Source organism: Trichosurus vulpecula, chromosome 9 (assembly GCF_011100635.1).
Source record: "Trichosurus vulpecula isolate mTriVul1 chromosome 9, mTriVul1.pri, whole genome shotgun sequence".
In the NCBI taxonomy this organism is placed as follows: Eukaryota; Metazoa; Chordata; class Mammalia; order Diprotodontia; family Phalangeridae; genus Trichosurus; species Trichosurus vulpecula.
Window position 1 is genome coordinate 75,442,806 of NC_050581.1, and position 21,259 is coordinate 75,464,064.

At 41.7% G+C, this 21,259-nt stretch overlaps 2 protein-coding genes across 5 annotated transcripts in view; both read right to left on the reverse strand.

Annotated features, from left to right (window-relative positions):
- Positions 1-8,915, reverse strand: part of UNKL (unk like zinc finger) — a 128,318-nt gene extending 119,403 nt beyond the window's left edge. For 2 of the 3 annotated variants that reach the window (XM_036737686.1, XM_036737685.1), the window contains exons 1-2: positions 8,830-8,912; positions 7,510-7,719 (exon numbers count right to left, since the gene is read on the reverse strand). In XM_036737686.1, coding sequence (XP_036593581.1) covers positions 7,510-7,719; positions 8,830-8,912 — 293 coding nt within the window. Of the gene's footprint in view, positions 1-7,509; positions 7,720-8,829 lie in introns of all 3 variants that reach the window. The other variant, XM_036737684.1, reaches the window with a different exon arrangement.
- An 8,459-nt stretch (positions 8,916-17,374) lies between these two features.
- Positions 17,375-18,543, reverse strand: C9H16orf91 (chromosome 9 C16orf91 homolog). 2 transcript variants are annotated; one of them, XM_036738979.1, is made up of 2 exons: positions 18,396-18,543; positions 17,375-18,246 (listed from the first exon to the last, which is right to left on the reverse strand). In XM_036738979.1, the coding sequence occupies exons 1-2, from the start codon at positions 18,425-18,427 to the stop codon at positions 17,880-17,882; spliced, it is 399 nt and encodes a 132-aa protein (XP_036594874.1). In that variant the 5' UTR covers positions 18,428-18,543; the 3' UTR covers positions 17,375-17,879. The 2 variants fall into 2 exon arrangements, with proteins under 2 accessions (XP_036594874.1, XP_036594873.1); XM_036738978.1 differs by lacking the exon at positions 18,396-18,543 and having other exon boundaries at positions 17,375-18,287.
- Positions 18,544-21,259: the final 2,716 nt, after the last annotated feature.

Here is a 21,259-nt window from a genome sequence, read left to right on the forward strand (position 1 = left end):
AAGACAGCTCCAAAGGATTCATGATGGAAAAAGCTAGCTACATCAAGAGAAAGAACTATGGAGTCTGAATGCAGATTGAGGCAAACTATCTGCTCTTTTTTTTCTTTTCTTTTTTGGTTTTGTTTCTTCTCTCTCATGATTCATTCCATTGGTCATTATTCTTCTTTGCAACTTGACTTATTGTGTAAGTAAGTTTAATGCGAAGGTTTATGTAGAATCTATATCGGACTGCATACCATCTTGGAGGGAAGAGGGGAGGGAAGGGAAGAAAATTTTAAACTTAAGAACATGTAGAACTAAGTGCTGTAAACTAAAAATAAAAAATCTAATTAAAAAAATTTAAAAAAGAAATGAAGAAAAAAAATAAAATAAATTTTAAAATCCAATTACTTAAAACTGCAAAAATGCTATATACATTACACGCTTGTCTGCCAGTAATGAGTGCTTTACTTATTAACTTCAAAGCAGTTCAAGCAGTATCGAAATAGAAAAAGGACAGAAAGTAACTGAAACTGCATTAAAGTAAAGAGAACTCAAATAGTCTATATCATATCTTAGATGAAGAAATTCTTAAACATCACTATTTCTGAGCTGTAGCTGAGAAGCTATGTGAGTTTAGATAACTTCCTCCCATCATTAAAACTAGTGGTTCAAAAGCCAAGTGAGCACTACATACACTATGCAGAATTCCTTTTCTACTTATTATTAACACAGTTCCCTAAAATATTCCCATATTCCTAAATATTTTCTTTTCTGACATTTCTGGAAACCTGGTTTTCTCCAGAAGACATTGCATCCCTAGTCACCCTCTCCAGTTCTGGTTGCACTTTTGCTCTGATGCCCTGACACAGCAGCCCAGCAGAAATTAGCAAACTCCATGCTCCTCAATGCCACTTCTAGATCATCCCTCTGCCACCACTCAACAACTACTCCCTTGAGAATGAAATGATCATAATGTAAGAACAGGGAATGACCTTAGAAGCTATCTAGTTCAACTCCTTTCATTTTACAGGTAAGAAAATAAAACTCAGTGAGGTTCAGCAACTTCTCTAAGTCACGCAAGTAGAGTGTGGCAGGATTTGAAATGAATTCCTTTCACTCTAAAGCCAATACTCTTTCCAATGAATCACAATGCCTTATATCTGCCTATATTACCCCATCCAGATTCTTACTACTAGGACCTGTCAACCTTGTGGTCACTCCTCCTTCTTCCTCAAAGAATTCAGTACCTGGCTCTTCTCCATACAAACCCATGCTTTCAAATAACAGTCAGTTCATCAACCTCAATTCCCATGACCTACATTTTAAATCACCTGAGTCACCATAGCCTAAAATCTCACCATTACCCATAGAGTGCCACTTTCATAAAGGCTGAAATTCACTTCTCTATAATAATTATCTGCTCTGCCATCTATTCACTCCTCCCAAACCTAATCTTCACTAGTCTCCAGTTTTTCCATCTCTCCCTATACTCCCAGTCCAGTGCTTAATCTGGTCTCACTTCCACCCTTTAATCTTGACACTATTTATAATTAACCAATTCGATGACAAACTACAACTCTCTTGCCTGCTGGCCTTCATTCACACCTGGTCAAATCCTCAACCTCAAATCATTCCCTCCATCCTCCTTCACATCACTCTGCAGACGGGGCCCATTATAAATTCAATTTATCTGATCTCAGCTGGGCTCTCAATGTTGCATAGCAATCTTTTTATTCTTCACAGATTGATTCTCTTTCACTCCCTTCAGGTATTCTAGGGTACTCAAGCAGTCAACTCACCCCTCATCCCTCAAATGTCCTTTACCAACTACAGTATTTTTATCAAAGCCATCTATCATGATCTCTCTCATCTCTTTACTCCACACCTCAAAATCCTTCAATATCTTCATTTAAATTGTCCTCCTTTACCCTAATTTCTGAGAAAGAAGTAGCCCTTCCTGTCAAGATCAAACCTTCACTTATGCCCTCCATCTATCCCGTCCAAACAGAAAGAATTATTACTATTATTCATTATTCCCTCTTGACACATCTTCAGCCTCTCTCTAACTGCTAGATCATCCTGGATGCCTATAATCAGGCTCAGACCTCAATGGCTCATTATCCATCTCCCACTTCCTCAGCATTAGTGTTCCCCCAGCTCTGTTCTGGGACCTCTTTCCCCTCCAATTTCTTCCTTGGTGACCTCATTTGCTTCCTTAGGTTCAAAAAGCTCTACATGGATGACTATCAAGTCAATGATTTGAAAACAATCACTGAACCCCCAGATGAGAAAACTGACCTCTACCAATTCATGACAGTACCCTCTTTTCTAAGAATAGTCTCTGACAATTACCTAGTGCACTAAGGTTAAATAATTTGCCCAGGGTCACACACCCAATATGAATCAGCGGCAAGACTTAAACCCAGGTCTTAGAAATTACTCCCCTTCCCTTACAATTTAGGAACAATTCTCCTTCTTACTATTCCTCATAAAAAGACAAGCCAACTCCATGCCTTTTCATTGGCTGTCCCCCATGCCTGCGGTGCTCTCCCTTCTTGCCTCTGCTTCCAACCACCTCACCTCCTCCATAAAGCTTTATGTGAGCCATTAATTATATTACCTTCTACTATATTTATCCATGTACAAGTCTTAGCTCTCAGTAAAATGTAAACTCTTTATAGGCAGGGATTATTTTCTCTCTCAAATTTGTCTTCAAACACTGACTATCTGTAATTCTGGATAAGTCACTAGGATCAAATGAGATAATATCTGTCAAGTACTTAACATGGTGCCTGGCACATAGTGAATACTATATAAATGCTCATTCTCTTGCCCCTGATTGGGAAACCCAAGGAAAAAAATTACAGTGACCTATATTTCCAAACCAAGGTCAGCAAAGAGAGACAGACAGAGAGGTCTGTAGATACTACTGACACAGACAATGCAGTCTGGCCAGGGATGCCATGGTGTGCAGAAATTAGGATCTAAGCTACACACCAGGGCAAGAAGAGGTCCCAAACATATTTAGAGAAGCTTGTCCTTATGCAGAATGCAAGAACAGGTGTCAACTGGGCAGCTCTGTCACTCACTACACAATTCTGGGTCACAGATCCAAAGCAGACTGAAGTAGGGATCTGCACTCAGGATGAGCTTCCAAGGTTGAGGAGCTGTCACCAATCCTAGGTTATGCACTAAGCAAGGAACATGTTCAGAAGCAAACAACAGCTATGTGTGTCAGACCCCAGGAACAAAGTAACGTCTCAGTTCCAGCCTCCAAACTATGCTGAAGTCCCCAGTGTAACAGGCAGGGAAAGAATCCTAGACCCAAGAAGAACCTACAGTTCTCTTACTCTGAACCAGCAGAGCTTTCCAGCTGGCTGATCAACATAATCCAGTAGACTACTAAAACTTCCAATCAGGGGCAAGCCAACAGGAGTATTATGCAGACCCACACCCAGGTCAAGAACTTACAGAGCTCAGACCAGGAAGGCAATGATTGGATTTTGCCCAGGATCAGATCACTCTGACAGCCCTTAAGCCTTGCAGATTGTAATGTTAATGTGAATGAAGATCTGCCAGGCCCACTAAGGGAAGCTTGATTAGGGGACGTTTGTTTTGTAGGGAGGCCCACACCTTTTGCTGATTTCTAATTAGGCACTGGGTCACCAGGATTGTGATGCCCTCTGGCTGTAAAAAGGGTATATATACTCTGCTGTTAGCATTTTGCTTTGGGGCTCACTCATTAGAAGAGTGTTCCTGTGATTTGGCCAGAGGAGACTCTGGGTAGCCCTTAAGGATCCCCCTCCTCCCACTTTGATAACTCAAATATTGGTGCTTCTCTCTCTGTCTCTCTCTCTCTCTCTCTCTCTCTGGTAACTATGTATGTATTGCTATGGTCAGACAGTTGGAAGCCCTGTCTGTTGGTCTTTGCTGTTTGTAATTTATGTTTGTATTTTCTCTGAAGTTCAGGGTGCTGACTTTTCCCCTGAACTAAGTGAATGATATGTTTAATTAAAGTAAGATTGTTGACCCCTTTAAAATTGCTTTCCTTTAGAAAAGCAGATCAAAGAACCTGTGGTGGCAGCCCTCCTGTGTGCTGGTGTCATTGGTCTTACACCTCCACAGCAGCTGCAAGTAGCATCATTGTTACACAGGTCACCAGTCTGAGCTGTCCCTAAGAACCTGGACCAGCATAACACAATGAAACCCCAAGAAAACAGTGATTGGACCTAAGAGGACAAAAGCTCAGCCCAGACATCATCCCAAAGAAGTACTCATAGCCTAGCCCTAACATTAAAAAAAAAAAAAGAATTCTACCATATAGAGATATTATGATGACAAGGACACTCAAGACACAAACCCAAAAGAAAAGAACTGACTTCAAAACATCTACAAGCAAAACCTCCAAGTAAAACACAGCTTGGGTACAAATTCAACTATAATTCCTGAAAGAGATGAAGCAATACTTTAAAAATTAAAAAAAAAGCTAAAAAATATTTTTTGAAAACCAAAGGAGAGCACTAGAGGAAAAAAACTGGGAAAAGAAATTGATGTTATAGAACAAAAATTTGGAAATATAATTAACAGCTTGGAATTAGGAACACAAAACCTTACTCAAGCGGGAAAAAACTGAGAATTAGAATTTACACCAAAATAGAAGCTAATGTCTCCATAAGACAAGAGATATTTCAATGAGTCTCCCTGAGACAAGAAATATTCAAAGAAATATTCAATCAAAAGACTGAAAAAAAATAGAAGAAAATGTAAGGTAATTCTTTGCCAAAAGTGAGGTAGAAAAAAATCAAGAGAAAAAATGTCAAGAATCACTGGACTACCTGAACGCTTTAACCAAAAAAAAGAAGCCTGCCATAATATTTCAAGAAATCTTAAAATAAAACTATTCAGATAACTTAGAACCAGAAGACACAACAGAAAGTGAAAGCATCTACTGGTCAGCTCCTAAAATAAAACACAAAATAAAAACTCCCAGGAAAATTATAGGTAAAATCCAGAGGTTCCAAGTCAAAGAAAAAATACTGCAAACAGCAAGAAAGAAAGAATTCAAATACTAAAGAGCTACAGTCAGGCTCACATGAAAAATCCATAGCCACCACTATAAAAGAATAGAGAATTTGAAATATGATATTCCAGAAGAGAAAAGATATATAGGCTTAAAACCAAGAATAACTTATCCAGCAAAACTGAGCATAATTCTAATGGGAAAAAAAAGTTCAATGAAAGAGAGGACTTTTAAGCATTCCTAAAAGATCAGAGCTACATAGAAACTTTGAAATGCAAACAGCAGAATCAAGAGAAACAAAAAAAAAAAGATAAATATGAGCACACAGTAATAAGGGGCTAAATAAGAATAAACTGTTTGTATCCTAATATAGGGAGAAGATATTCAAGTCCCCTCAAAACCCTATCATCATCAGAGATCATAGAGAGTATCTGATTAGAGAGCCTACGGTTCTGTTATATTCTGATGATCTTAAAAGAATGGGAAGGCTAGGGAAGGAGGAATACATTGGTGGAGGGGAAGGAAGGGATAGGAAAAATAGGGGAAATTACATCACATAATTGAGGTATGCAAGTAGAAGTTTATACAAACAAGGAGAAAAGGCTGAGGAGAGCAGGAGACACTTGAACCTCAGTCTCATCTGAATTGATCAAAGAAATAAAACAGTACAGAAAAAGATTTTGTTTAAGAGGAAAATAGGAAAGAAAGGGGAGAAAGGAAAGAGAAAATAAAAGAAGGGAAAATAAGAGAAAAGATAAAAGGGAGGGTTTAGTCATAAGCAAAACAAACTCTTACTTAGAAGGGTGGACTTCAAAGAGGGGCTTAAAAGGGGAAAAAGACAAGAACCTGCTATTAGGCTATAGGTAACGGAAAAAGAAGAGGGGCAGAGAACAAAAACATATTACACCAAAACTAGAGCATTGGTCCTGAGCTTACTCCTTGTCTCTCATCACTCTCTTCTTCTTAATACAAAGGGAACAGGAACCAAAGAGAAGGAAAAGTATTTAAGTGAAATACAAAATTAAAAACCATTACTGTGAATGGGATGAACTCACCCATAAAAGAGAAAAAGATAGAAAATGGATTAGAAAGCAGAATCCAACACATTGTTTACAAGAAACATACTTGAAACAGAAAAATGCACAGAGAGTTAAAATAAGGGGCTGAAACAAAATAGATTATGCTTCAGCTACTATTAAAAAAAAGTAGGGATTGTAACCATGATCTCAGACAAAGCAATAGTTTAAAAAAAAAAGACCTATATTTTAAAAAAATAAAATGAAAACTACATCTTGCTGAAAAGTACCATAGACAATGAATATCAGTACTAAACATAAGAACCAAATGGAATAGCATTTAAATAATTAAGGGAAAAGTTAAATAAGTTACAGGGAGAGATAGACAAGAAAACTATAATAATGGAATACTTCATTACCCCTCTCAGATCTAGATAAATTTAACCAAAAAATAAACAAAAAAGAACTGAAGGACCAGAATAAAATGTTAGAAAAGTTAGATATGACAGACTTCCAGATATTACTGAATAGAAATAGAAAGTATTTCTCAGCTGTGTATGCCACTTTTACAAAAGCTAACTACATATTAGGGCATAAAAATCTCAAGAACAATTCCAGAAAAGCTGAAATATAAAATGCATCTTTTACAGACTACAATGATATTATCATATTCCATAAAGGACCACAGAAGAAATGATTAAAAGTTTTAAAAAACAAAATACATAGGGTTTACCCTTACCACACTAACAACTGTAGCTCAAGATTTTTTTTAGTAATCAGTCCCTGAAAATGACCTTCCCTGCAGAAAGCCAAGGGAGTATATACCTCCACTTCACAGAATGCACATTTTGGAAAGCATATCAAGGGTACTTATTAAGTGTCAAAACAATACAGAAGAACTGTGACTTGGTTCAATACAAACTTTTTTTTTCATAAAATCATTTGTTTTCAATTCATTCTCTGAAAGTCAGTGACACTAATGGTCACTCCCACTACAATTCAGTTATTTTTTGCAGTAAACTTTTTGTGAGTGAGCAGTTTTGAGTTTTGTTTTCTATTTTTAAATTCATGTCAATTTGTACTTTACTACTCAAAAAAGAATCACTTGATAATATTTTTGAGAAGACAGTTTTAATTTCATTATTACAGGGAGAGGAAATCCAGTTCTTTTAAAATTGCTGAAGTTTTAAAGTATGCTATCAACATATGCCAACCTATTATCAACTAGATAAGCAATTTGAGTAATAACAGAGTGACATAGGGAATTCTTGGTGTACTTTTAAAACCTTAAAAACGCAGAATCGTTCATACACTAGATAAATACTTTCTGGTAAGTCGTTAATTTTAGTTAAAATCTTTAAGGATTCTTTCTTCACCTTCCAATGTGATGATTAAATTGTCTTTGTCCAGGTAAGATGCAAACTATTATTAAAATCACTTTGATAATCACCATAACTTACTAAAAGTACAAAAAGAAAGTTATACACTTACTCATCACCATCCGGACAAATTCCTGTAGTCTCATCATATTTTGTACAATATACATCAGGACTATAATTAAAAGTTCCATCACGCCTTCGGATGGGTCTACGGCGACGCTGATTTAGGAAATGCCAATGAAAACAGGTAAATGGTCTGTGTTGTGTACACTTGTGCTGCAAAAACAGGGGGCACTGTTCTGTCCTAAATTCCTTTAGATACCTAAAAAGATAAATGGTATTACAAGTCGTTTCAGCTGGAGGGAAGTACTATACATTTGAAGCAGGGTTTGCTTGATAACTTATAGTTCTTATTGTCAGTCTAAACTGCATGTATAACAATGTAACTTTATTAGGGCCAAGCAACTTAATGTTAATTGCCACCGCAAACTTAGAAAGGGAATCTCTACGTAAAATAGACCTAAGAGCCATCTATCTTCAATTACATTGCAATGGATGGATGGGGAAAGAGAATCCCCCAGGCACAGGTCTGCATTAAATGAAGCAAGGGTGCGAAAAAAAGCACACCCTCTCCCATCTATTCATACCCGATTTTTTCAGAATATACAGAATTCCACTACCAAGCCAGCTCCTAAACTGTCCCGAAGGCAGATTTTGCGAAATTTTGCTTAACACCAATGTTGTTTCAGCACTTTTTAAATGAAGAAAGAAAGAGGGGGTGTGCGAGGGGTATGGGTGAAGGTAATGGCTGGCACTTTAGGCCTGGCATCTGGGGCTCCCGGCAGGGGATGGGGACAGGGAAATAGGGTGGCAGCTACGAGAGGGACGGCGAGCGGGCGGGGAAGAAGGGAAGACCCCGGAGCCCCGGGAAGCGGGAAGGAGACGGGCTGGACGGCACGGGCCCAGGTGGGCTGGGGAAAGCCCGGGAGGCCGCGTAAGGGCCACTAGGCAGGAAGTTCAGGGTATCCGGCGGGGAGTGGGGCGGGCCGGCCCGGCCCGGAGCCCAGGAGTCCAGCGGGCGGAGAGGCCTGGGGGAGGGGCGGGCTGGGAGGCGGCTCCGCGGGCGGGGGGAGGGGAGGGCGGGGAGGACGGAGGCGGCGGTGGCGGGTGCTCGGAGGCCGCGGGAGCGCTGCAGCCGCCCCGCCCCGCCGCCTCCGGCTCAGAGCGGTGCAGCCCCGGAGACCGCCAGGCCGAGCCGCGAGGAGGACCGGGAGCTGGGGGGAGGAGGGTGGGGGTACGCGGGCGCGCGGGCCAAAGCGCTTGGCGGCGGGGGCGGGGGCGCGCGAGGCCGCTTCCCGCCTGCCGTGGCGGAGGCGGCTGCGGCTACGGCGGCTACAGCCCCGGGCGGTAGGGGGCGGCACGGAACACTGACCTGTAATGAGTCGGTTTCTCCGTCTGGGGGGGGGATCCGCTCAGCGCCACCGCCGCCGCCGCCGCTTTCGAAACCGACGGCATTTTCAGTCAAAACAATGCAGCGCGCATGCGCCGGTCGGACCCGCCCCCGCCCCCTCCGGATCTCCCCCCCACCGCCCCTACCCCCACAGCCTTCGCCAAGCCCACCGGGCCCCCCACCCCCTCCCGCCCACCCACGCGCCGCCTGCCCGCGCGGAGACTGGACCCCGCCCCCGTCCTGGAAGGCTCGCCGGCCCCCTCCCGCGCCGGAGGCCACGCCCCCGCCTGGAACGGCCACACCCAGTGGCCACACCCACTACCTAGAGGCCCCCCACGTCGCCCAGCCCAACTGCCCGCAGAGACCACGCCCCCTCCGTGAATGACACCGCCCAAAGGCCCGGAGGCTGAGATCTGAGGCCACGCCCCCTCCTCTCTGCCCCCGCAGGCCACTCCCCCCGGGAGGCCCAAATCTGGACCCGCGCCCTGGGTCCGAAGCCCCCTTCTGAGTGAGCATCTCTGCGGGTGCCGGGCTGCCCCTCTGCACTGATGTCAGGCCGCCGTGCGCCACAGCCTTGGGGACCCCCAGCTCCCGGCTGTCAACCCCCCCCACCAGAGAGCGTGAGAACGCTAGCAAGCCAAGCAGACAGATCCATCAGTAAGAAAGAAGCTAAAGGCCCGGAGTAAGTCGTAACACAGACACACACACTAACCAATTAGTGCCCTGCCTTCTCCCGAACACATTGCCCCATCCTCTCAAGTCGGTCAGTGAGCATTTATTAAACACTTACTGAAGATGCCGAGAAAGCAAAAGCACGGAAAAGAAGCATCAACTAAGTATAAGCATTCTCTTTCACATGAAAACGGTCCCATCCCACTCACAAGCCTACAAGTATCCCTTTCCCATCACAGACAGTGTTTATAGTAGGGAAGGGAATAGACAAAATTTATATAGGCTTTACTATGTGCCCGGATCTGTGCTAAGCCTTTTCGCAAATATGATCTCATTTGATCCTCAGCAACCCTTCAAGATATTGCTACTATTACTCTGTTAAGGAAACTGACTTGCCACTTTGTCACAGCTGCCACTTAGATACACTGTAGCCTCTCCTTTGTACCTCTTTGATTCAACATTGAAAAAGCATTTATTAATTGTCTGTCATGTGCAAGACACTGAGCTAGGTAGTAGGGTCGCAAAAACAGATGAAAAAAGAGTCCTTGCCCTCAGCAAGTATGCACACATTCTTGTAAGGGAGGCAATAGATAAGCAGATTAGAAACTATCATTTAAAAGAGAGAATGCTAAAACCAGCTGGAACAAGAAAGGCCTTCTGGGAGGTATAGCTGGAGCTGAGCCTTGAAAGAAGATGAGAATTCTAAGAAGTCAATTTAAAGAGGAAGTGCTTTCCACTCATGGAAGAAGGGATATGAAATGTGACTGGAGAAGAGCAAAAAGGCTAAGTTAGCTGAAACAGAGAACATCTGAAATGGAGTAACATGACAAAAGCCTGGGAAAGTAGGCTGGAGGCATTGTGGGAAAAGGTTTAGATGCAAAACTGAGGAGTTTGAATAAGCCACTGAAAATTCTGGAGCAGGGAAAGCACACTGGTGAACTCTATGTGTTAGAGAAATAATTACATAAAGGATTGGAGAAGAGAGAGAGACTGTTAAGATTGGGGAACAATGAAGAGACTGCTCCAGTCATCCAGGTGATAAGGGCCCAAATGAGTGTAGTGGCCACGAATTTGAAGAGGGCAGATAGGACACATCTTACAAAGGTAAAATTGACAATATAGATCAACTGATTAGCTATGAAACCAACAGAAGAGTCAAGCATACTTCAGAGATGTCAAATCTGGGATGAATGGAATCACCCTCAAGAGAAATGGGGATCCCTAGAGGGAGAAGATATTAGAGGAATGTAGCAAATAGGTTCTATTTTAAGCATAGTGATTTTAAGAGGAATCAAAGACATCCAGATGGAGATGTTCAGCAAGAAATAGGTCATGTGGGACTAGAGTAGAGAAGAGATTTGGGCTGGATATACAGATTTGGGAATCATTTGAATAAATCAAAAAATTGACCCCAAGATGAGATCAAGGTAAAGAATGTAGAAAGGGAAGAGGTGATACACATGTGGCCTATGTTGAATTGCTTGACTTCTTAGGGAGGGTGGGTGGGAAGGGAAGAGGGGAGAGAATCTGGAACTCAAAGTTTTAAAAACAGGTGTTCAAAAACAAAAAAAAAAGTTTTTGCATGCAACTAGAAAATAAGGTACACAGGCAATGGGGCGTAGAAATTTATCTTGCCCTACAAGAAAGGAAGGGAAAAGGGGATGGGAGGGGAGTGGGGTGACAGAAGGGAGAGCTGAATGGGGAACAGGGCAACCAGAATATACGTCATCTTGGAGTGGGGGGGGAGGGTAGAAATGGGGAGAAAATTTGTAATTCAAACTCTTGTGAAAATCAATGCTGAAAACTAAATATGTTAAATAAATAAATTTTAAAAAAAAAAAAGGGGAGAAATCTAAGTCAATGCCTTCTGGCACAGCCATGGTTAGGAGGCATATACTGATCCAGCATCCACCAGAGAGGGAGCATGAATAGCATGATAGTGCACTAGACTTGGAGTCAGGAGACCTGAATTCAAATCTTCTTGTAGACATTTAACTGTGTAACTCATGATGGTCTCTCAGGTCCTTTCAGCTCTTAAGTCTATACTCCTAAAATCAAGCAAAAGAGACTAGGAAAGGAGCAATTAGAGAAGTAAAACAAGGGAAGAGCAGTCTCATGAAAGCTAAGAAAGAACAGACTATCCAGGAAGAACTGGTCGAGAGTGTCAGAAACTGAGTCAAGAAGAATAACAGCTGAGAAAAAGCCAATAGATTTAGCAATTAAAAGACCATTAGTGCCAGGGGTGGTGGTACAACCTGTAATCCCAGCTACTGCAGAGGCCAAGGGTGGTGGATCTCTTGAGCGCAGGAGTGGACTAAACCCATCAGGTGTGCACATTAAGTTTGGCAGCAATATGGTGAGCCTTATGGAGCAGGGAGACATCTAGTTGTTTAAGGAGGGGTGAAACCACCCAAGCTGAAACAGAGCAGCCCCTGCACTTTCAGCCTGGTTAAAATACGGAGACTGAAATAAAGTACAAGAGATTGCGGATAATGACAAGGAGTTTTGAGTACATTACAAGGAGCTTGCCAGTAGATAACCTTTATTTGCTCAGTAAAGGAGGAAGCAGAGTCTTCTCTGCTGTGGAGGATAGGTTGAGAGGTGTCATGGGGCTTGAAGAGTGAAGCCATAGGGGGAATGCTAGACAGAGTCCCATATCTTACAGTGATCCTCCAATCAATCCCTCTTGGGACAGGGTGCACCCAGCCCAATCCTCATTCTAGCTGCCTGGAGATCAGAAGCTGAAGCTGAAAGATATCCTCTTTAGCCAATGCTCAACCAGTTTTGGGAGCTGCAGAGTAGTTTTTATCCTTTACTTGAGAAACTTCAAGGGCTCCCCATTGCTTACAAAGGACAAATCTCAAACTGCTTATCTCAGCATTCAAGGCTCTCTATAGGCTAGCCTCGACCTACCCTTTCAGTTTTACCTCCCATTCCTTGACTGCATAGGATGTCTCCCAGTGGTATTGATAGTCACACATTCTAATTTTTTAAGTTGGTATGGAGTAAAGGAAAAATTACTGGTTCTGGAATCAGAGAACCTGGATTAAAATCCCACCTCAAATGCTTACTACTTGTATGACCTTGGGCGAGTCGTTTAAATTCTCTGGGTTTTAGTTTCCTCTTGTATAAAATTGGGAGGGAGGGGAATGACTTCTGTGGGCCCTTCCAACTCTGAATCTACAAAATGGAAGAAATGATAGCCTTGGACTCAAGAGATGTGGGTTCAGATCCTGCTTCTGATGCATTAGACCAGAGGCAGCTACTTAATTCCTTTTGCTAAGTCTCATTTTCCTCACCTATAAAACGGTAATAAGGATATTTGTACTATGTACTTTACAAGGTTTTTTAAATGTCAGTACACCAACCCCTCCAAAACAATACCCCATCCTTTGTCTCTCTAACATTCACCCAAAGCTTCTGTCCCCATTCAAACTTAGTCAATGATATTCCCTTCATACACACATGAAGTTCCCCTTGTCCTAATTGCTCACACAGCAGACACAGGGTCCACGATTTTCAAGCACATAAACAAAGTACTCACACACCCTTCACACACTGGCCACAAGCCATTCTTTCTCACAGACAGACAGAACTCCTGATTCCTTCACATAGTCCCTCACCATACAGAGAAATAGAACTCCTGTCCCATCACAAACACAATGCCCCACTCGCAGTCCCCACAGACATGTATGAGAGTTTCTAAGAACCATCCAGGTATGAGTTCTTTTGTGAGATGAAACTTTGCAAGAAGGTGAGGAGCAGTCGGGGCTAGTTTTGCAGGCAAGTGTGCTTGTACATAGGGAGTTTCATTCTTTGCACTTGTATGCCTAGCACAGAACATAGTGCCTGGCACACAGTAGGTGCTTAATAATTACATGTTAATTGATTGGCCTTACTAGAGTGAGACTGTAGTAAACTATCAGTTGCCAGGGGGCTTGTTTTGATGTGACTAGCAGAAGACTGTGCAACACCTTCATTTCCACAATAGTTTCTCCCAATGCTTCTCGAGGGGGGATCCCTGTGAATTCCCAACCTTCCTTCCCCTAGTCCTATTTCCTTCCTCTGCTCTGGGAAGTCAGCATGGTCAGTGAAGGATGAGAATTAATTGATCAAAGTGGTTTCTTTACAGTATTGCTGTTTTTAAACTTCTTTAGTTTTAATGTATCATCTGGCCTTCAAAAGTAAATAGTCTTAAGTCCTATGAATGAAATGGGAGGTTTCCCTAATGAGGGTTAAGTTATCACAGCAGCTGAGATTTTCCTATTTTAGTCATTGTTTAGCATATTCCCGGTCATATACCAGAGCCAGCTGCCCTGCCCACAAGTGGGAAAGAGCTAGGAGTGGTGAGTGGGTTGGGGAGCAGTCTAAGTTGATATCTACATATCAACCTCTGTTGAGCAGTGGGATACCGCAGCCTTTTGAAAAGCTTGCACATGGCCAACTGGCCTGTCATAGCCATTTGACCCAAAGGTTGCAACAGCTGGTGTCCAAGGTACATATTACATTTCCTAGCTGGCCAGTTATTTCATTAATAGTCTGTTTCTTCATAGGTTGCCAAAAACAGGGGAATGATCCAGGTGTAAATATCAGAGGTGGGATAGTTAAACCCAGTTCTTCAGCTCTGTTGTAATTGTACTTTCTCAAATAAAGCCATCTGTAGCCTGTTCATAAATACATGGCCCATCCTCTCATATCACTATAATGACCCATCATGTCAAAAACCTTAATACCCACTCCCTCTTCTCTCACACAAGGCCAGTCCTCTTCATACACAGTGCTCCATCTTTAACCACACACAGTAACCCTACCTTCTCTCACAAATATAAAGAGATGGGTTCATGGAATTCATGGTCCCACAATGCCTAGAGATGAAAATTTCACTTTGGAAAACATTCTTGGATTCCACTTACTAAAAGGCTGTGAGTCCACATCATGATAGCATTCCCCAATAAGCACCCTGACTGGGTGAGGATAGATTCCTAGTGCAAGGGAAGTTTTTAAAAGGGTATCAGTCTCATGGAGGTGGCAAAAGTCAAGTGCCAGCACAGACTCACAGCAGAGAGATAGATAAGAAATGGCAGCTAAATATTTGAAAATATTCCTAAAAAGACACTAAACTGTACATACTCTTTGACCCAGAAATACTATCAGACATAATACCAAAGACAAAAAGGACCCATATGCCTGTGGAATCCTAGTTTCACGGGCTCCTTACCTGAATAGTGCTGCTATGGACACCAGGAACTCAAGAAGACATTGTCCCAGGTCTCACTACTTGGTGACGTTTGTTGGAATCTGGATTTCTGGGATTTTGATTTAGAGGTGTCTAGGAGTGAGAGGCCAGAAACTGGAATGAGCAGCCACCACTGTTACCCACCATTTAAGAGGCAGCAAAGGTCACCTCTGCTTCTCTTCTACCAGACAAGCTTTGGTCACGGTCAATGGAAATCAAAATCTCTGTACCCACCTCTTCTCCAGCCCCACCAGAATACATGCACAAGGAGATTGTAGATTGGCCAGATCAAACTTTGCATTTCTCCTCAGTCACCTCTTAAAAAGGTATAAACTCAAAGTTATTATATTCATTAAGTTGTGTAGTGATTTCTTCTCCCCTTGGAAGATAGCTGAAACAAGAAGCCAGTTTAGCCTTGGCAAGTGACAGGATTAACCACTGGCCTCTTATAGTCCAAATGAACTGTTCTCCCTCCACTGCTCACTGTCTCTTTATTGCTACCATTTTATTTCCCCCACTTCATATGAAAAAAATTTAGATGGCTGCTAAATCCTTGTCTGATTCATGCTGGCACAGGTAGACATTTAGACAGAGGCATGATTTGAGGGATAGGTGATACACGTCCCTACTTCAGCAAGTCTGAAAGCACAGGAAAGACTCAGACTCCATTTGGAATTCTCAAAACAATGGGGGGTACACTGAAATCTTACCCCAAGGCAAGCACGAATGTCCATAAACAGGAGAACCTATAAGCAGAGAGAATAATTACCTATGTGTTTATGTGTATATGCATATGTATATATATATGTGCACATCTACACGTTCATTCACATATATAGTTTGCATATGTACATATACAAACCATATATGGATCAATAATCTAGTTCTACATATTTAATCAAAATTAAACAGCAAGTCTCATAAAAAAACAATGCCACTCTTATTCATCTTGGCATGGTTGTTTTGTTTGGCCTTTTGCAATACCAAATGGGTGATATCTGTTCCAACAACGTGGTCCTAAGATAGATCAAGTTTAAACACTGCTGGTCTAGGAATGATCCTATCAGAGATAAGAAATCCTGAGTCCTAGCTCTAGACCCTATACTTAGTAGTTAACTTGAGATAAAATTAGACAACCCCGCTTTCTCCAATTACCAAAATAAATTAACAGTACCATTACCAGGCTAGTTTACAGGTATGTACACAGATGAGATCTGAAATATTTTGAGCTCTTCAAAATCAACACTATAGAAAGTCAAGGTGATATTACTATCACAAAGGGTGGTGAAACTTATTGCTCCTTTATTTCTTATACTGGCATCTTTACTAGAAGTAAATAATTTGCCTTTGGGTGATATCTTTATGTACTAGAAAGAGCTGGTAGTGTAGTGGATAGAGTGCTGAACTCAAGAGTTAGGAAGCTCTGAGTTCAAATTCTGCCACAGACATACTTACCAGCTATGTGAATGTGGACAATTCACTTAACCTAGTTGTCTTAGTTTCTTCAACTGTAAAATTGGGGTAATAATAGCCCCTACTTGCCATGGTTGTAATGAGAATAAAATGATGTATTTGTGAAGCACACTTTGCAAACCTTAAAGAGCTACATAAATGCTAGTTATTATTTGCACTATATGCACATTGAGGGGAAAAAAAACTTTTAAATACATTAAATGTCACCTTTGGACACTAATTTTTCAGAATCAAATCAATCTACTTCAACTGTCCCTCTGGTAAGAAATGACTTAGAATAAACTGATTCAGAGGAATCTGGTAGCCTAGTAGATAGAGCACTGAGTCTGGAGTCACGAAGACTTGAGTTCAGATCCAGCCTCATACACTTACTAGCTGTGACCTTGGGTAAGTCACTTACCCCGTTTTCTTAAGTTTCAACTGTAAAAAATGGGGATAAGAACACCTACCTCACAGGATTTTTGTGAGGATCAAATGAGGTGATATTTGTTTAAAAAAAAAAAAGCATCTAACACAGTACCTGCCACAAGTAGGCACTATATAAATGTGTATTTGTTCCCTTTTCCCCATTCATCTGCTAAGCTTCTGTCAGTAATACTTCATCTCTAAAATGGAGATAATACCCAAGTTCTTACTTCAGAGTTGCTTTGCAGATCAAATAAGGGCAAGAACCTATAACATTCTGCAAACTTTACAGCACTGTCAGATATTTAGAATAATCACCTAACCACAGGCCTATAAGCTTGTTCTCTTAGGCATGTTTTACAGTAAAAGGCCAGAGATCTCTTCCAACTTTCAAATTCTATGACTCTGTATTTTATAGGACAGAGTGCCTGGCATATAGTAGGAACTTAATATGTACTTGCGTATGTCCATCACTGCTATACCAAAACTAATACAGGATCACTAGGAAACTTAAAGGTTGGTGGAAATCCTATTGGACATCTAATGAATTTTATAATTAAAAACGAATTTTAATCTCTTCTCTAACAAGATATGGGAAACTCATCAGTATGTTTGACATGAACTCCTTTTAAGGGAGTACACATAAAGACACCACCCAAAAGCAAATAATTTACTTTATTTCAATGCTACAGAAGTAACATTTATTTTCACATTGTTTTATAAAAACAAAATGGATGGCATTTTCATGCAAATGAACGTCCAGTTGGCAATTCTGCACTGTGCTTTGTACCCCAACGAATTCAAAAGCACCGGTTGTTAATTACTAAAGTGATTAATACCAACATTTCTAAAGGGCTGATAAGCCCTTTAAAAGTTTCATTAGAAAACTTGGGTGAACCAAAGGGCAGTTTCTTTCTTCTGTTGATGGTCTACTGCTGCCACTGAATCTGCCCTTTAAGACAGCTATGTTTCTGGCCACATCCAGCATGTCCCGCTAGGCTGAAATTCCGGGATTAGGACTAAGAGCAATACAGCTGATAACCCGAAAAGAAAAACATAATTGTTACAAATCCTAGAGTGACTGGAAGTCAGAGTTGACAGGAATTTGATGATCCATTTTCTACAACCCTTTCATTTGACAAAGGAGAAAATCGAGGCCCAAAATGAGGAAGTGGTTTGACAAAAGTAACACAGGAATTCGGTGGCAGAGGTAGATCTTTCTCCCAGGAGTCCGGAACGACCTTAATCAAGTCCTAGCTGCCAGGCCAGCCTGGCTTCCAGGCTGCTCGGAATCGATATCTGCTTCTGGAGACTCCTCTTCTAAGCCTTTAGTCAGCCATCGATCGATACCGGTCTCCTTCCTTAAGAAGCACCAAGAGATCAGCAATACAAAGGAGAGGCTCAAAGGTACGACCTTCCACCAGGGCCGACGACGATCGCTGCCCAGGGAGTGCTCCACGGTCCAACGGCGCGGATTCGCCTTGCTGGAGGAGAAGTGGATGGGTCGATCTAGCTCGTCCTCCTCTTCTGCGACCCCGTTCTTGGCCCTGGCTCCGACCGGAGGAATCAAGCCCCTCGAGGCCCAAGGCACGAGGCTCAGCATCCGGCGACTCCTGAGAAAGAAACCAGTGAGCTGCCTCGAAGCCACCCGCATTCTTCCCTTCCCTTCCCTTCCCTTCCCTAATTCTGGTCCAAGGACCCGGCTCCAGTGGAGCGAACGCAACTGGTGGGACTCTTCCCCGACCCCTTAGCGAGGACTCACCCCGCCACCCTACAACGCAGAGAACCACTCATTCTGATTGACCCTGTTCACACACAGCACGGCGCTCTCCAGGACGTAACTTCTGGCGCAGAAATCTTCGTCACATCCTCTTCTTTCTTCGCTACATTCTTTATCTCCCCGCCTTCAACACTCCTCCGGAAGCAAAGACCAGGAACTCGTTAGGGCCCGCGCTAAGCGGAAATAGCGTTAGTACGCAGCGCGGAAACGCCCGGAGGCCCGGGGTGGGGGGGGGGGGGGTGGCGGGGGTGGAAACGCCAAGCCGAGGCATGATGGGAAATGGAGTTTTGTTTTTCCTCTCTTTACTGCGTTGCAGAGCCCAGGAAGCTCAGGGATGTAGAGAAAATGGCGGGTGAAAGAAGACGGATCCAACCTTGGGTGTTCTCAGCAGTCGAAATGTCGCTCTCCCAGCATGCCTGGAGAAACCACATCATCGTCACCGCCATCAGTGCAGATCTCACTTATGTTGTATTACAGTTTACATAAGATTCTCTTATTGCCAGCGACATAATCCCTAGTTTACAGATGGGAAAACAGGCACCGAGAAAGCCAGGACAGACGTCAGCGCCAGTGGAAGTCACTCTGTACAGGCTATCTCATGCCTCCCTATAAGAAGGATTGCCAACAGGGACAGTAGTGGGGGAGGGTGCTGTCAGAGGTGGCCGTAGGAAGCTGAAGAGGAATATTTTCTTCAAGTTTAAAAAATTTTATTTTTTTATTATGAACTTAAATTATCTACAAATAAACATTAAAAAAAATACACAACAAACGGGGTGGGGGTGGGGGGAAGACCATCCATGAAGCACTGACTCATTGAGAAGCAGCTTGGCTTCTACACACTTAAAAGTTGTGTGACTGTACCCTCAGTTTCCCAATCTGTAAAATGGGGCTCATAGTAGCCCTTCTCTTATAGCGTGCACTTTGCAAATCTTGAAGTGCATTGAAAAGGTTAGCTATTATTCTGTCATGCATAATTTGTTTTTTAAAGTATATTAGAGAGCTGACATTTATAGCATGCCTTACATGCATTTCTCATTTGATCCTGATAACCTTGTGTGGTAGTAGCTATTCTCCCCATTTTACAGATGAGGAAACTGAGAAGTTAGGTGACTTTCCCAGAGTTACATAGCTAATTAATGTCTGAGAGAATTTGAACTCAAATCCATCCTAACGCCGAATTAGTCACTCTCTCCACTGTACCACCTAATGAATTGCCTCTGTATTGAACTTAACAAGGAAATAACAGAATCACCTTATTGATTTGTGTCCCCCTTTGACTCATTTATTTTCTTCTGTGTGTTTTAATGTTTTATTTAATGCCATTTTCTTCCCCTTCCTTTCGCTGTCATTTCCCACTAACTCTCCACTGTAACAAGTAAGCCAAATAGATTTTCAAATATATGCCACATGCTGTACCTCTCCTCTATAGCTCTCTACCAGAAGCAGGAGGCATGCTTCATCAGTCTTGGTAATGGCTTTCATCAGAGCTATGAAGTCACTGAGAGTTGTTTTTGCATCACTGTAGTCATCATGTATATTGTTCTCCTGATTTTGCTTAATTTGGTCTGTATCAGTTAATACAAGTTTTTCACTGGTAGAATATCATTAAACAAGAACCATGGGGAGGACATTCTGGGGACAGGGAACAGTGCAACTAGAGACTGAAAGATGGGGAAGTATAGGCCTTGGGGAATATCAAGTGATCTAGTTTGTGTATATAAATAATATTGGATGAGACTGGGATAGTCATTTGAAGACATGCTATAGATATAAATTGAACTACTTGCTTTCTCCATAATTTTATATCCCCATAACTTTGTACACAATTTTTCTGTGCCTGGAGTGCCTTTCTCTCTAACCGCTTAGGTCTCATGTCCAATTTGTTGGCGCTCTCCATCTTTCAAGGTATAGCTTGATTGCTATCCCTTCTCAGAGTATTACCCTCTAATTAGAAGTGATTTTCCCCTTATTTGATCTCATTGCACAGGTTTGCAAGACCAGAAGGTGAGGAGGGAAGTTTTGACAAAAAACAGTCTCTTCTGTTATCACTCAGAAAACAACAAAGGGAAACATCAAAGAAAAGAAAAACAGCTAAAAAAAACTACACCCAAGAAAAAGAAAAAATCAACCAGAATTGAAAATGAGTAAAACAAAGTGACAACATAATGAAAAAAGATACTACAAAGGAATTGAAACACTTAAAGTTCTAAGTACAGCTCTACTGGAAAAATGAAACAAAGAAAAAAGCATAAATGAAACATTTTAAAAATACACAGAAGACAACCAAAAGAAGTTCAGAAGGGGACATGGCAGTGTGGATGCTACTCTCTTAAGTGTAATATATACTTTTTAAAAAGCTGTACATAAGAGTCAGAATTTCATTTACAATTCTCTTTTTCTGACTTGTTTACATACAAAAATGTTCAAGTTTGCTGATATTTGTCAAGTTCAGAATTTTTCATAAAAGAGAACAAAAAGAAAAAAAGTATCTTGAGAAAGATCTTAAAACAGATGAATAACATTTAAATAAATGTGCAAGAAATGGCCAAATAAAGGAATATCTAAAAGGACTTTTAAAAGTAGGGGAAAATTTCAAGCTGGAAATAGAAGATACTTTTAAAGGGTAAGAGGAAATAATTTTTAGATGTCCAACTTAGAGGGGGAAAATGAATCAGTAGACTCAACTAACAATAACTTGACTATAGTGTAAAAATAACAATTCCAGACAATGGGGGGGTGAGGCTTTAAAACACTTTGAATTACCCACAGAATTAGAAAATAGATTTAAGTGACCTATCTGGAGAAAAGGCCAAGATGCAGCATCCTCTATGTAAGAGGACAGCAGC

Bases quoted from the DNA above. Each gene is read 5' to 3' on its own strand.
- C9H16orf91 (XM_036738978.1), bottom strand. From the start codon at position 18,287: ATGCGGGTGGCTTCGAGGCAGCTCACTGGTTTCTTTCTCAGGAGTCGC.